This window comes from Falco biarmicus, chromosome 10, assembly GCF_023638135.1.
Source record: "Falco biarmicus isolate bFalBia1 chromosome 10, bFalBia1.pri, whole genome shotgun sequence".
Taxonomy (NCBI): Eukaryota; Metazoa; Chordata; class Aves; order Falconiformes; family Falconidae; genus Falco; species Falco biarmicus.
The window spans coordinates 33,173,908-33,187,298 of NC_079297.1; the positions used below are offsets into that span (position 1 = coordinate 33,173,908).

General features: G+C 38.8%; 1 protein-coding gene across 11 annotated transcripts in view; it reads left to right on the top strand.

The window, feature by feature from the left end:
- CPT1A (carnitine palmitoyltransferase 1A) overlaps positions 1–13,391 on the top strand; it is a 43,215-nt gene that overhangs the window by 2,099 nt on the left and 27,725 nt on the right. The window contains exons 2-9 of one of the 11 annotated variants that reach the window (XM_056353291.1): positions 1,669–1,856; positions 1,923–2,044; positions 2,217–2,274; positions 3,927–4,048; positions 10,813–10,891; positions 11,031–11,185; positions 12,248–12,387; positions 12,777–12,948. In XM_056353291.1, the coding sequence (XP_056209266.1) occupies positions 11,045–11,185; positions 12,248–12,387; positions 12,777–12,948 (453 nt within the window). In that variant the 5' untranslated portion in view covers positions 1,669–1,856; positions 1,923–2,044; positions 2,217–2,274; ... (1 more) ...; positions 10,813–10,891; positions 11,031–11,044. The remainder of the gene's footprint in view (positions 1–1,668; positions 1,857–1,922; positions 2,045–2,216; positions 2,275–3,926; positions 4,049–10,812; positions 10,892–11,030; positions 11,186–12,247; positions 12,388–12,776; positions 12,949–13,391) is intronic. The other 10 variants (XM_056353298.1, XM_056353294.1, XM_056353296.1 and 7 more) reach the window with 10 other exon arrangements.

Below are 13,391 nucleotides of genomic sequence, written 5' to 3' on the forward strand. Positions count from 1 at the left end.
GGGGGGTGTGTTTCTGCCCGCGGGCGGCTCGCAATGTCGGACCCCCAGCCCGACTGCTTTTGGGAAATCCTGGGTAAAAAGCGACTTCAACGAATGCTTGCATTAAAAAAAAAAAACCAAACCCAACAAACAAACAAGAAAACCCCAAACCTGTGATTTATTTTATATTCCAGCCCTATTGTCTTTGTCCTGCAGCGTGCTGCATCACAGTCCTGAACTCCGCGTGTTCAGAAAAACAAGCTCTAAACGACTGAAAATCATCCCTCTTTTTCTATGCCTAGGTTAACTTTAGTTTGGATGGTCAATTTAAATATTTGCAAAATGTTTGGAACTGGTTCTTCAGTCTTTCGACCTTAAACAGGCTGAAAGACCTTGTTCGGGTCTTTCATCCTTGTACAGTAAATGATCATTGAACTACCGAGAGTGCAATCCATTCAGTTTGCCTTCAGCCACCAAACATTGTTTCCATCTTCCAGGATCTTGAGTCCTACGATGTGACATCTTGCATGCCTCATAAGAGTCCTGCCATTCCAGAAATGTTTGTTCTTACAGAGAAGATTATAGTTCTTCTTTACTGCATGAACATAGAATCTCATTAGTGCAAAGGGAGGGAGAAGGATAAAACCTGTATAATCTAAATGCCTAGGTGTATGTCTTTTATAGCAGTGTTAAAAAGAAATGACCCAGATCTAGAGCCTAGTTTTTGGGGGGTGGGGAGTTTTCTGCATGGTATGATAACGGTGCAGTGTTTTAGTTTTGTATGCTTGTCTCTTACTCAGCAAGCTTATTCTGAATTTCTAGAAGGTCAGAGGAGGTAGCTTGTGGGGAAGTTACAATATAACATGTATTGCAGTAGAAACTAGAATACTCTAAAAGGTCTAGGAACAGTATAGTGTGTCCTACCCTGTATAAGGGAAATAACTGTAAATAATGACAGTTGTAAATGTTTCTGTTTTGATTACAGTTGTGGATACACATCACTGTTTTGTTTGGGGTTTTTTTGGAAGTGTACCTTTTGGGAACCATCTTTTAGAGAAGCATGCTGTTTGGAAGAGGAGAGAGGCTGTATGATCCAGAAACTGTAGAGATTAATATTCCTTACTGTTAGCCTAGTAATTAGCATGTCGTCTGCTAGAGCTGGTCTGCTCTACTTCTCTGCCTGGCTGTTGCCAGTTTGATCAGGTGAGAAGACAACTCACTGTGGCTTTTCTTCTGGAAGTGCCAGAGAAAACAGCCTGTTCGGTGAATATCTCTCCAAGAAATCTTGATGGCACCTGTGTTGAGTGTAAGGCAGTTAAAAGCCTGCAGGAAAACACTTGGATGTCTTAAGCTGAAACTAGCGTTGGAGTTTCTCCCCTGAGATCACCATGTTTATCACACTAGTTAGCAATTGCTAGTTTGAGCCCTCAGAAAGGACTCAGTGGGTAGCAAAGGAACTTTCTTTTGCTCCACAGTTCTTTGCCATCTCAGACCTGTTAAATGAAGACATAGATGCAGATAATACATTCACCCAGTGTAACGGAAAAAAGTGTTTCAGACTGCTGTTTGTGACTAATCTTTCCATTGCCATCGGTTTTTCTAAAATGGTTCCAGTCTGATCCAGTCCCTTCTGAGCAGCTGAAAGCTGTGTGTGAATCAAAGCTCAAACTGTTTTTCTTTCTGTTTCAGAGCTACAACTGACTGCTTGCCATTGCTGTAGTGTAATGTCTGTTAGGAGCTAGCAGCATTGAAATGAATCTGTCTCTCAGTGTGTCCTAACCTATTCGAGATCCCAGCAGCAGTGAGCTTGCAGGACAGAAGATCTCTGTGTGACAACTAGATCTCAAGTCTGCTGTTGAAGGAAGACAGCTGTTCAGGTATACTTATGTTTATTTCATTAGTCTGTTTTCTCTCTTCACTTCCATACATACCTGTTGTTCCAGCTTACCCCTTGGGAAGGGGATAAAGAGATTGGCCCAAGATTCCAAAGGAAGTGCCTGCAGAGGCTAGCTGATATTCACCCACAGGTGATCTTGGAAAATTGCTGAGGACAGGACACAAGTTGGTACGTTTGTTAGTGGGACAGCAAGTTACTGCAAACCCTGTAGTTGTTCTGATTTCCAACTGTCTGCTGTGGGTGAAGTTTGCAGTAGGTCCCAGTGTTGCTGTACCTGGGTAAATACTTGTATTCAGTTCACCACCTTGGCTTGAACCACAGGATTTGTTCATTTTTTCAGATGTGAGGAATCCTTTAAGACATTTGCAGTTCCAAAGGACCACAGCTGTCAGTTGCAGGTGAGGCTGGGAAAGATTGGAGCTGATGATTAGCAGTAACCAAAGACAAGAACTTGAAATTTAATGTCAAATGGCGGCTGTTGGAGGAGAGGCTTCTGTCTCTTCAAGCTGCTTCAGTCGTGGCATAGTAATTTTACTTTGGAGACCATATGAGAGGGAACTGCCTCGTGAACAACAGGTTCGGCTTTTAGGAGGCTTAAACTGGTTTTAGCATGTGTCAGTCACAACTAAAATGGCATGAGAGAACCTGTCCGTTTAACTTTGTGTTTGTCAGAAGAGATTATAATTGAATGAATGGTATATTAATTCAAGTTTTAAAGGAGAGCTGTTCTTTGGTTTCTCTTTTATTTCTATGTCGTAGTCATTAGGTTCATCTGAGAAGCCCTGTTGTGTGAATTTAATCCACGTGGCTATCGCACAGAAATGATTTGGCTTCACTCCTCTCAGATTTGTCTTAATGATTTTGTGTCTGTAGAACATTATTAGTCATTATAAGGTAGCTGAGTTATTGTTAAGACTTGAGACCAGCAAGTATCAGTGTCTTTTGATATGCTGAAGCATGTTTAGATGTTATTGAAAGTTAGTATGCAAGGAAGCTATTTAGAAATAGAAATTCTCAAGAACAGTATCTGGTTCATCTTTATAGCAGGTTCAGAAGTCAGTACCTTGCAGAATATCACATGAACGATGAATAAGCTCTCTACTCTTTCTGAGGCTTTGATATCTTGTTTCCTTTTTACAGAAGAGCAGTATACGCTGCAGGAATGTGACATTAGCTGGTAGAATATGCAAGAAACGGAACAGGAGAGAGGTCTTTTATACTGCTTACTTTCAATCAAATTTTTTTCAATCAAAACCTTAATGTGCTTTCAAAGGCATAGAACTCTAGACAGCTTTGATCTTTGTTTGGATTTCTGTTAAAGCAAAAGCTTTAGCTTTAGTTTTAGTTGTGTATCAAAGGACCACCAGATGAACATGACGGAAAGTGTTTTTGGCATCCTTCTAGCATTCTCTGGTTAGCTGCCTTACTGAATTGACCCGCTAGCATTAGGCAGAATTCTGGTATGTATGTCAGATAGTGGTGGGGAAGCAGTCACTCACGTAAGAGTGGATGGGACCTTGAGTTCCTGAGTCAGTGCTGGATGCTGCTGTACAGCATATACTTGAGTGTGTGGAACTATTGCATTTATAGAAAACTTCATGAAAACACTTAACTGAAGTCACATTTGGTTTATTGTTGATAATATGGGCTTTCTTAATTTGATAGGAAAGGTCAATGTTTCCTCTAGATAGACATGTATACCTGTAACATTCAATTCCAAGGGCTTATTTTTTATCAGGAGTTTGTACTGTTTCCCACTGTGTCACTGCAGTATACGTGGCACTTAAGTTCAGCTCCCGAAATCTACCTGCTGCCTTAAGACTAGCAGAGTCTCATTGGACGGTGTATTGGTATTTAAAATACCAGTGTACATTTAAAAACCTTGTATAATGACATACTAGTGCTCTTCAGTGAGAGCAACATTACCAGAACAATGTTAAAAAATTCAGATGAATCATTGTCTGAAAAGTTTATGCAAAATCTGTAAAAATTCTACTGCTGCAAAATCTACCCTCTTTTCCCCTCCAAACTAACAGTACATTTTTGTCAGTTGCAGAAAATTAGCTCCTTTTGAATGTCTGACTGCTACTACCAGTTTGGCTTCCAAGGTGTGCCATTCATTTAAAGCAATTGAAGCACAGGATTTCTTGTTCAGGCCTTAACTGTTGTAAAGTAAGTTTATTTTTTGAAGCAGATCTATTATGAAAACTGCTACATTAAATTTCCTAAAGCATCTCTGCTATGTATACTGTTCAAACTGTGTAAAAAAATATAGGTTTGATGCCTCAAGCCCTTAATCCTCCTAGTGGCTCTTCACTAGACTCTCTCTCTAGTAGTTTCATTTCTCTTACTGGGGAGCCCAGTACTGGACACAGTATTCAAGATGGAGCCTCACCAGTGCTGAGCGGAAGGGAAGAGTCACCTCCCTCAACCTGGTGGCAACATTCCTCCTAGTGCACCCCGGGATTCTGTTAGCCGCCTTTGCGGCAAGGACATCTTGCTGGCTTGTGTGCAGCAGCTGGGTGTGAAGCTGCTCTCCAGCCAGTCAGTCTCCAGTGTGTACTGGTGTATGGTGCAGGACTTTCCAGTTCTTTGTTGAACTGAATAATGTTTCAGCCTGCCTATTTCTCCAGCCTGTCAAGGTCCGCCTGGATGGCAGTGAAATCCTCTGGTCTATCCCTAGCCGCTCCTGTCTGTTTCAGTCCCTGTACCTGTAAATCCATCTGCAGTTTGGTTCTTTTTTACTGTCTTCAACTTTTAAAATATGATTTACAGCTACTGCTTGTGCATCAAACATCTGGAAGGGTGTCAAATTGATAGGCTTCAGAGCCTCTGCAGAATTCAGACAGGTGAAGACTTGATGAATGTTACAAAGACAACTACTCTTAAAAAAATTTTTTTAAAGACTCTAACCCTTTCCATTTGTGTAAGATGATATCTTGCCGCTTGATATAAGTGTTTAGTACACTTTTTGGTTTGAAGAACCATATTTGCATGAGTCTTTGTCAACAAACCCCAAAAAATCAAGCAACCTTGATTATCTGTAGATTGCATCTACTTCTGGGATGGCTGTACAGATCAGTGTTGCCATTAAACCGTAGCTGGTGGCAAAGCGTGGAAGTAAATTGACGTGCTAGCAAGTTATTTTAGGATGTTGGCACTGGCTTTGCTGTACTTCACTACCTACCACTTCATCGCAAGCGCACTTTCTAAGCAAAATCAGCTGCCGTAGGGTGGTCGGAATTACTTTGTGTATGTGGTACTGAAGGCTTGTACTGACGGGAGCATCAGTAACAGCAATTTAAAATTCAGAATAATGCATGAAGAGACTTGGGTGGACATCTTGGTGTTTGGAATTCTCTTGCTTTTAGTTTAGTATCTGGTGTGAAATCAACAGATTTGAGCATCAACAATTATTCATTAATCTGTGTAAAACAATGCATTCATAGTTTTGGCTTTCTAGGAGAGTAGAAGATGCAAATTTCTATAGTAATAACGTCAAAAGCTGAGAGAAAATACTTGATACTTGATCACTGTCTCAGCACAAACACAGTGCAGGTGTTCTAGTGTTTTATTACTGACTCTGATTTCGTTAAGTCTGTCCTCAGACTGATGGAATTTGGTGGTCTATCCTCAAGTGTCAAAATACGTTAACAAATGAACATAGAAATGAAACTTTTTGAATGTCTGTTTTCTTCCAAAAGCTGAAGCAAACTGATTTCCTGAAGGGAGATCTGATGTGTGGACAATGACATACTGCAGAAAACTTCTTCAATGGTTCCAATACTTAAGTTTCAGAATTAAGTCTTTTAAGAGAACTTGAGAGCTCCAGAATTTTTTCCTGTTCTGTATGTCTGCTTTTAACATTCAAACAGTAATTCTTAATACCTTTGCTTGTTGATAGAAATGGAATTCCCCCTTGCCCTGCTTCTCTTTGTCCCCAAAACAGGTGGGTTTTTTTTCCAGACAAAGACATTGGGGCACTTGCCCGGTTTTGCAAGACCTTCAGAGTTCAAGGTGTCCAGCTTTAAATGGGAATCTTATTTCCTAACTAAAATTTGGTTTGATATACTTTCAACTGGTAGCTCTCAACATTCCATCTTGAAAACTTCTTTAAACAATGTAATTGTAAATGATTTAGTATCACACTCTTCTCACCAGTCTCTATTTCTATTTGAAACCTTAGCAGTAAGCTAAATTTTCAAGTTGTTAGTTTATTTTAAGAAAGTAGCGATGAATTCTTCAAGGTCAGGTTTCTGGTTGTTGAGGTTTTTGGTGGTTGTTTTGTGTGAGGTTTTTTGTTTTGTGGATGTTTTGTTGGGTTTTTTTACGTGCTGGAAGGAACTTGGCAGGAGTCGGAGACACTACCTATGTGATAAGGTGCTTCTCATTGCTTTATTGTTGGTACCATGCCTGTGCATGAAGTTATGAGGGCTTCCAGGCGCCTCTGAATTTAGAACTGCCATCATACTTCAAGATGCATCATGTTCTAGCTTTTAGCATAGGGACATGTAATGCTGCAAGTCTGTCCATCTATGAATAACCTGCGGTTTGAGTGCTGTGGGGTGGTATGTAGCAATGTACTTGGAGAAACTGCATGCAGTAGTCACTGCTTTACCAAAAAAACTGTCAACCTTTGATTGTCGCAGCAGAATAATAGGAGAGAATTGTTTTGTGAGCTTAGTTTGGTTACTGACAGGTGTATGCCCTGTATACAAGAGCTAATCTATAAATAGATGTCAGAAATCTGTGAGGAGAGCATTGAACTAAATTGTTGGGGTAGCTGGCAAGCGAGAGTCATAGAATTAAGTCTTTCACCAAGGTTTTAGCTATTCATGGTCATGTGAATACTTCTCTCCAGTTTTCCTCTGCATTTATTAACTTGCTTCCTTTGCAGGAAAAGGAGCTATAGATGTGAAAACTACATTTAAATAGTATGTCTCTTTCCAGTGGATGTTTGGACTCCTGCCAAGGAGAAATGGCAGGGTTTTCCCTATTCCAAGAGGAATAGGACATGAAGGGGGGGGGGGGAAATGGATTGCATGAGCCAAGTAATGTATGGGCTAAGATGAGTTCTGAGGTAAGAGGTGACATCCCCTTAGAGCAGAGGAGTTGCTTTTTTTGAGGTAGAGGTGGTAACTTTAACTTTTTTTTTTTTTAGCACTATCATTTTATCCATATAGAGCTCATGAAATCAAGGTTCATACTCAACAGCATTTCCAAAAGTAACTGCTTCAGGAATTAGTACCTTGTTTTGTGCAATACTGTAATACTTTTAACTCTTGTATTGACTGTTCGGTGTTTGCAACCTGAAATCATAAGGTCTGCGAGCAGTTGGAGTTAAACCTTGGTCTTTGTAGTGTAAATATTCTGAAACTGCAGGAAGGACAATCTGAGGACACTTTATGAATAGTAGGCATAGCAGCATGGTTTTTCAGACCTTCATGTCTACTGGGGCTTAGGCCTCCTAGTGTGCTGTGTGTTTTATTGACTTAGAAGTGACATCCAACCTAGCAGTGCTTGTTTATAACAATGGAAAAACATTGTGGTACGTTTTGGTTGGCTCAAGCAGAGGTATGAGAAGGGAAGGGGAGAAAGAGGAAAGAGGAGAAACATCTGCAGCTGTTCTAGCATGTTTGAATTGAAGTAAAACCTGAAAAGAGCAATGAGCAGGCAGCTTTTTGCCTTTAAAAGAAAAAAAACAAAACCACAAAACAAAGTATGTTTTTTAAGACATCAGTATTTGGGGAGAACACTGAAAGGAATGAAAATAGTCATTTCAGATTACTTTTAGAAATTATTCTGCTCTTCCCCCCCATCCCTTTAAGTAAGACTTGGCCAAACTGCTAAGAAAGTAAAAAGCTGTTGTTTAAGGCTCTCTGTTGGGAAAGATTAATTAGTATATGCTTTACAGAAATGTTTTGCTGACCGAAATGCCTGAAGTTAGAAGAAGTTATTGCTTCAGTGTGTGTTAGCTGATTGATGGAGGTGCTGCCTTACTAACATTGGCAGTCAAGTTTATGAGTTTTACGCATGCTCCGCTGGCCTGTGCCCTTTTACCTACTTTGCTAGCGAGCACGTGACAGCAGAGGAATGCAAAGGAGGGGAAGTGTACAGCAGCTTATGATTAAATTGGCCTTTAAGGAGGAAAATAAGTGTTCAAAGAAAGGGACTTCAGGAAGTCTTTGGTGTTCAGCCATCATCACTCCAAACAGCCTTAAAGGCTTACAGTTTTCTTAAGTAAAGGAAAAGGATATGAAAGGAAACAAATAATTTGTTTTACATCTTAGGATTAAGTAATACGGTCCTAGAACTAGACTTCTCTTTGGTTTCAGGGCTTGTTTGCTTGATTCAGAATTCATTCTTGCTGGATTAATATTTCTTCATTTGAGAATAAGGAATATTTTCCTTAGTGAAGCTTATTTAATTTCGTGATCGTGCCAAGTTATTAATTCATTAAAATATCAGGTTGACTGTTTTGATTAATGCTATTTATAATCTTTTTATGCCTTGGACAGTAAAAATGCTTGTGCCTAAAGAGGGAAGGGTTTCTGAAATAATTTTACTTCAGAAACAGAGAAGAGAGAATAGTTACAAATTCCCAGGCTGAGAAATCACGGGGGAGTTGAAGAGAAATCGAAATTAGTTGACCTGGTAGTTCAGACACTAGCATTCCAGAATACAAAATTCCATGAATGAACTCGAAAACCTCTTGGCCCTTTATGAGACAAATGTAGGTGCCTGATTCTTTATATGAGGCTATAGTTGTTTTGTTTGTGTTTTTTCTTGTTTTGTTTTTGTTTTTTTTTTCCCAATCCTGGTCTTAATAGTACTGCTAAACGTTTGATGGATTCTTAACTTTGAGTGGTTTCCCCTTTTGCAAATGCTGTTGAGTCCAGGGTACAGCATGTATTACTGCTGCCTGTTTTATGGCTTGGTGATGCACGATTTGAATGAATGAATGGACAGCTGACTTTGACTTCCTGATACTTGTCTACAGCAAGGCCCCGGTGAATAAACAGTTTTTAGACACTGAGTCATTAAGTACTAGAAATTGCAGTTGTTCCTAGGGCATATGGGGCTTGTGTTAAAGGTTTTGAAACCAGTGATCAAAGCTGATCTGATTTCTTTGTTGTCCTAATCAGACACTGTAGGTACATAGGTCAAATTGCACACTATCAGTATAACACTGTGAGCTTTAGCTACTCTTCCAGTAACCCAGAAGGCTGAGTTACCCAGGACTCAGCCTTTAAAACCTGAGTAGTGGCTGATGGATTTGGAAGATCTGTGAATTACCATCAGCCACTGTAGCAGTAGCTGTATTGCAGAGGTTGATCATTGCAGGCTGGTCTAGAGGTAGGCGCTTTAAATATTGCAAACAGTCACTACCTATTGGTCAGCAACCCTACTAGATACTGCACAACAGCAGTTCTATTCACCTCTGCCTAATGCTCCTTCTCTTCCTATAGTCTGTATTTATTTCTTAAGCCTTGTTCATCTCTGCCTAATGCTCCTTTCCCTATAGGGTGTATTTATTTCCTAAGCCTGCCATTACTGCAACCTTCCCAGGGCTTATATTCCCTAGTTGTCTACTCATACGCCTTTGTGCCCCTTCTTTGTGCTCCAGATGACTTTGACATAGTAAAATATTTACAGACTAGAGGAGCAGCACTACAGTTGTAATAAACTGCTTTTGAAGTACCCAGCTAAACTGCACTGGTTAGCCCTCACATGCTGTTCAAACAGAGGATAAATGTCTACCAGAATTTTATTACGAAGTCTAAGCTTCAGGTTTGCAAAAGATGTGTACATTTTCAGCTTTTACGATTCCAAAGGCATGAAGTAGTTGTACTTTCTTTTGATTTTGCTTAAACAAATGCCAGTGCCACCTTAAAGCGCTTGGTATTGATATCATTGCCTGTTGTCCTAGTAAAAACATGAAATTAAAGCTTGCCCTTGAAACCTGACCTACAGATGGGATTGTGGATTCCTCTACTTTTTTGCCACACTTTTGAGGGTTGTTTTTAGGATTATGCGCAGAAGTTTTAGTAAACTAATAAATGAATGTGGACAAAAGACTTTGGAACCATGATGGTCTCCTCGGGAATATGTAGTTCGGACCATTTCAATGTTACACATTCTGCAGCCTATCTGCAAAAATGTATGTTCTGATTGTAGGTGCTCTAACAACATTAGTCTGAGTTAATGATAAGTAGGAGTAACTTCCGAGATATTTATATAGAAATGCTGATTACAGAAAGAAAGAAGCTATGAAGATGAGCTGGTAAATAAGAGCATACAGTTCAATTTGAATTGCCTGTATCCTCAGACAGGAGTCGAGACATTAATATGTAAATAGAATCACAGTGATATTTCTGTTTTAAATGCCACAATGTTTTTATTTGAGCCTGTTATACCTGCCCATTATGATGGTATTTTGTTTATATTGGAACTGTTGTTGATACTTATTTGAGTAGTTAAACTGAGCTGCAGTTCAATTAAACTTGCTCTTAATTTCATGTTTGTTTATGTGAAGGTTTGGTTTCCTCAGCTCTGCTTAGTTTTGATTTTTGCAATTGTTTGCCAGTCGGAACTCGGAGCCACACGGGCTGTAGTGCCTTATTGCTGTGGCTAATCATCTTGAAATTAAGATATGAAAAAAAAAATTCAGAGGGAGATATGGTCAGAAGCAGCTTTGCTAGCAGAGGTGAAGACTTTAAATACCTTTTGATTCAAAATGATGAACAAAACACTTTCTGGACCTCCTTTATCATTACAGAGTGATATACCTGCAGTATGCTTTTCTAAATGTTAACAGATTTAATTTTCTGCTCTGCTTTGAATTTTTATATATTGCATGTATGTATGATACTCAGCTTGCTACAGTCCTGCCAAAGGGCCTAAGTTACATGAGAGTGTTTTGCTTCCATTTTCAGCTGTTGTGGTTAGAGGAGATACCTTAATTAACATACCAGACGCTCAGACTGAAGTGCAAGCGTAGCCTGTAAGGAAGAGGCAAGTATCATACGTAAATTTGGCATACTTTGAAATATTTCCCAAAATTACTATGTAGAAAATACCTTGCTAGAAATGGACTATCTCCTAGTTCCTTTGAACAAAAAGGAAATAATTTTTTAACTTTGCTTTTTGACAGAATTCTCTCTGAAAATGGCAGAAGCTCATCAAGCAGTAGCTTTTCAATTTACAGTAACTCCAGATGGGATTGACCTGCGAATGAGCCATGAGGCACTCAAACAAATTTACTTATCTGGTGTCCATTCATGGAAGAAAAAGTTCATCAGATTCAAGGTATTTTAAATCAGTCAAGTCCAATGTAATATTTTATAGATTTATTCAAGTTTTGTCCAGGGAAAACTTTTTTTCCCCATTGTGGCAAAGTTCCTTATTGTGAAAGACTTCTGTGGGTTTTAGTTGAGACAAGGGATGCTGAGGAAGGTAGCACTGGGTGATGCTGTAAAGACTGAAAGGATACATCTTTTTGATTTATTCCATGGAAGCAAGATGAAACAGACATTGGAATTAACAGTTGGTTTAATTTCCTTCATTGTCTTCATAACGCATCGTATAATTATGTAATCTTTTAGCACTAGTCAGAAATATAACTAGTGGTGATTTTTAATGTCATATCACTTAGTGGTAAAAGACTACACTCTTGATTTTTATATATTCTTTGCCAAAATTAAATTTTCAAATTAAGTAGAATGTTTGCTGTTTTCAAAAAGTTACCTGAACATGTCTTGTACAAGTTATGCTAAGTTGTAATGTTTCTGATGAAGTATTTGATGCAGATTGTTGTGAATTTGTTTTGTTCATGGGATCAGAAATGGTAAATATCTATTTTATTAGTAGCAAACTAGATAAGGTACAAGCTGTCTTCAATACCTCTGTCAAAACCTCATTTTTAACAGTAGTCAATAATATTTTATAAAACTATGAGAAGGACTAGTTACATGATATAAACCCCCCTTGATTCCAGTTTTCAGTGTCTTGTTCAATAAAATATTTTTGCCATGTATTCATTTAGAGAGGCCGAACTCAGTGTGGGTGGGTATTATTGAAGGGTCGTTTGTTCCAAAGCTGTCTGCTGATTTCAGTATTTTTAGTAATACTGGCAGCAGGCTCAACGTTGTCTACAAAAAAACTTTAAGTGCCTTTAATTCTTGATATCATTGTGATGATTTTCTGTAGCTGTCAAACTTAACTAAATCCATCCCGTACTCCTGAGTTAAGCATACATAAGAAAATGTTGGATAATCTTGACTTAAATGTGTTGATTTGTGTTTCTTTCCATGGTAATATGAAGTCAACCACTTTGGTATGAAAAAATTATGTGAAGGCTTTTCTTTCCAGAATGGAATTATCACTGGCGTTTATCCTGCTAGCCCATCTAGCTGGCTTATTGTAGTTGTGGGTGTGATGTCAACAATGTATGCCAAAATTGATCCTTCTTTAGGAATAATAGCTAAAATCAACCGAACACTTGATACAACGTAAGTAGACTGAAAAGTTACTGTTCCTCTAAAGGAAATCAGTTTTATTTGTAGCTACTTTTAAAGCTAATCCTGTTAAAGTGTATCAGGTTTTGAACAGTATGGTTGTGACAGAGTAACCCCAATTAAGCAGATGTATGAAAGAGGTAGGGTAGGTTGTTAGACAAGTATTACTACATTGTTTTCTGAGTATTTGGGAAGCACATTGGGCAACTTCTGTGGCCTTTGATATTACTGCATGAGAGGGTGTTTGGAAAAGAGTTTATGAAAAAGGGCTAAACTGGAATGAAGCTTGTGTAATTACTTTTAGACTTAGGTTTGCAATATTACGTTCTCTTTAGAACTTAAACTGACATTAACTGGCATATGCTGGCTTTTGTTTTAAACAGCGGCTATATGTCAAACCAAACACAGAACATTGTGAGCGGAGTACTTTTTGGCACAGGGCTTTGGGTTGCCCTTATTGTCACGATGCGCTACTCTCTAAAAATGTTGCTTTCCTATCACGGTTGGATGTTTGCTGAACATGGCAAACTTTCTGCAGGCACCAAGTTTTGGATGGTAAGGATATATTGTCTTCCTGTTTCATCTTAACTTCTAGCTGATCTATATTCAAAGCCCTGAAAGAAAACTTTGTAGGTTTTTCCTTGCTTGTGTTTTCTGTGTCATGGGACAGGAAGCTCTTAGGTAGATATTTCTACTAATTACTGTCATCCTTCTGATGCTATAATTAAACTATACAGGATGGCCTTGTAGAAGTAAGAGTAAACGCTTCAAGAATAACTTCTAAATTTGCTAATGCCTTGGGACTGTGTGACTCAAATACCTACTTTTTCTCTGTATGCAAGTACAGCTTAAAGAACTTGGACTGCAGTACCAAAGAACTGCTGTCCTCCCCAGAAAGTGCTACCCAAAATCTTTGTTGAAATGTTGGGTGCTCTACTCTAAAATTAATCTTATGCTTGAAGAAATGATATTGAACGTCCTTTCCATTGATTTAGTGA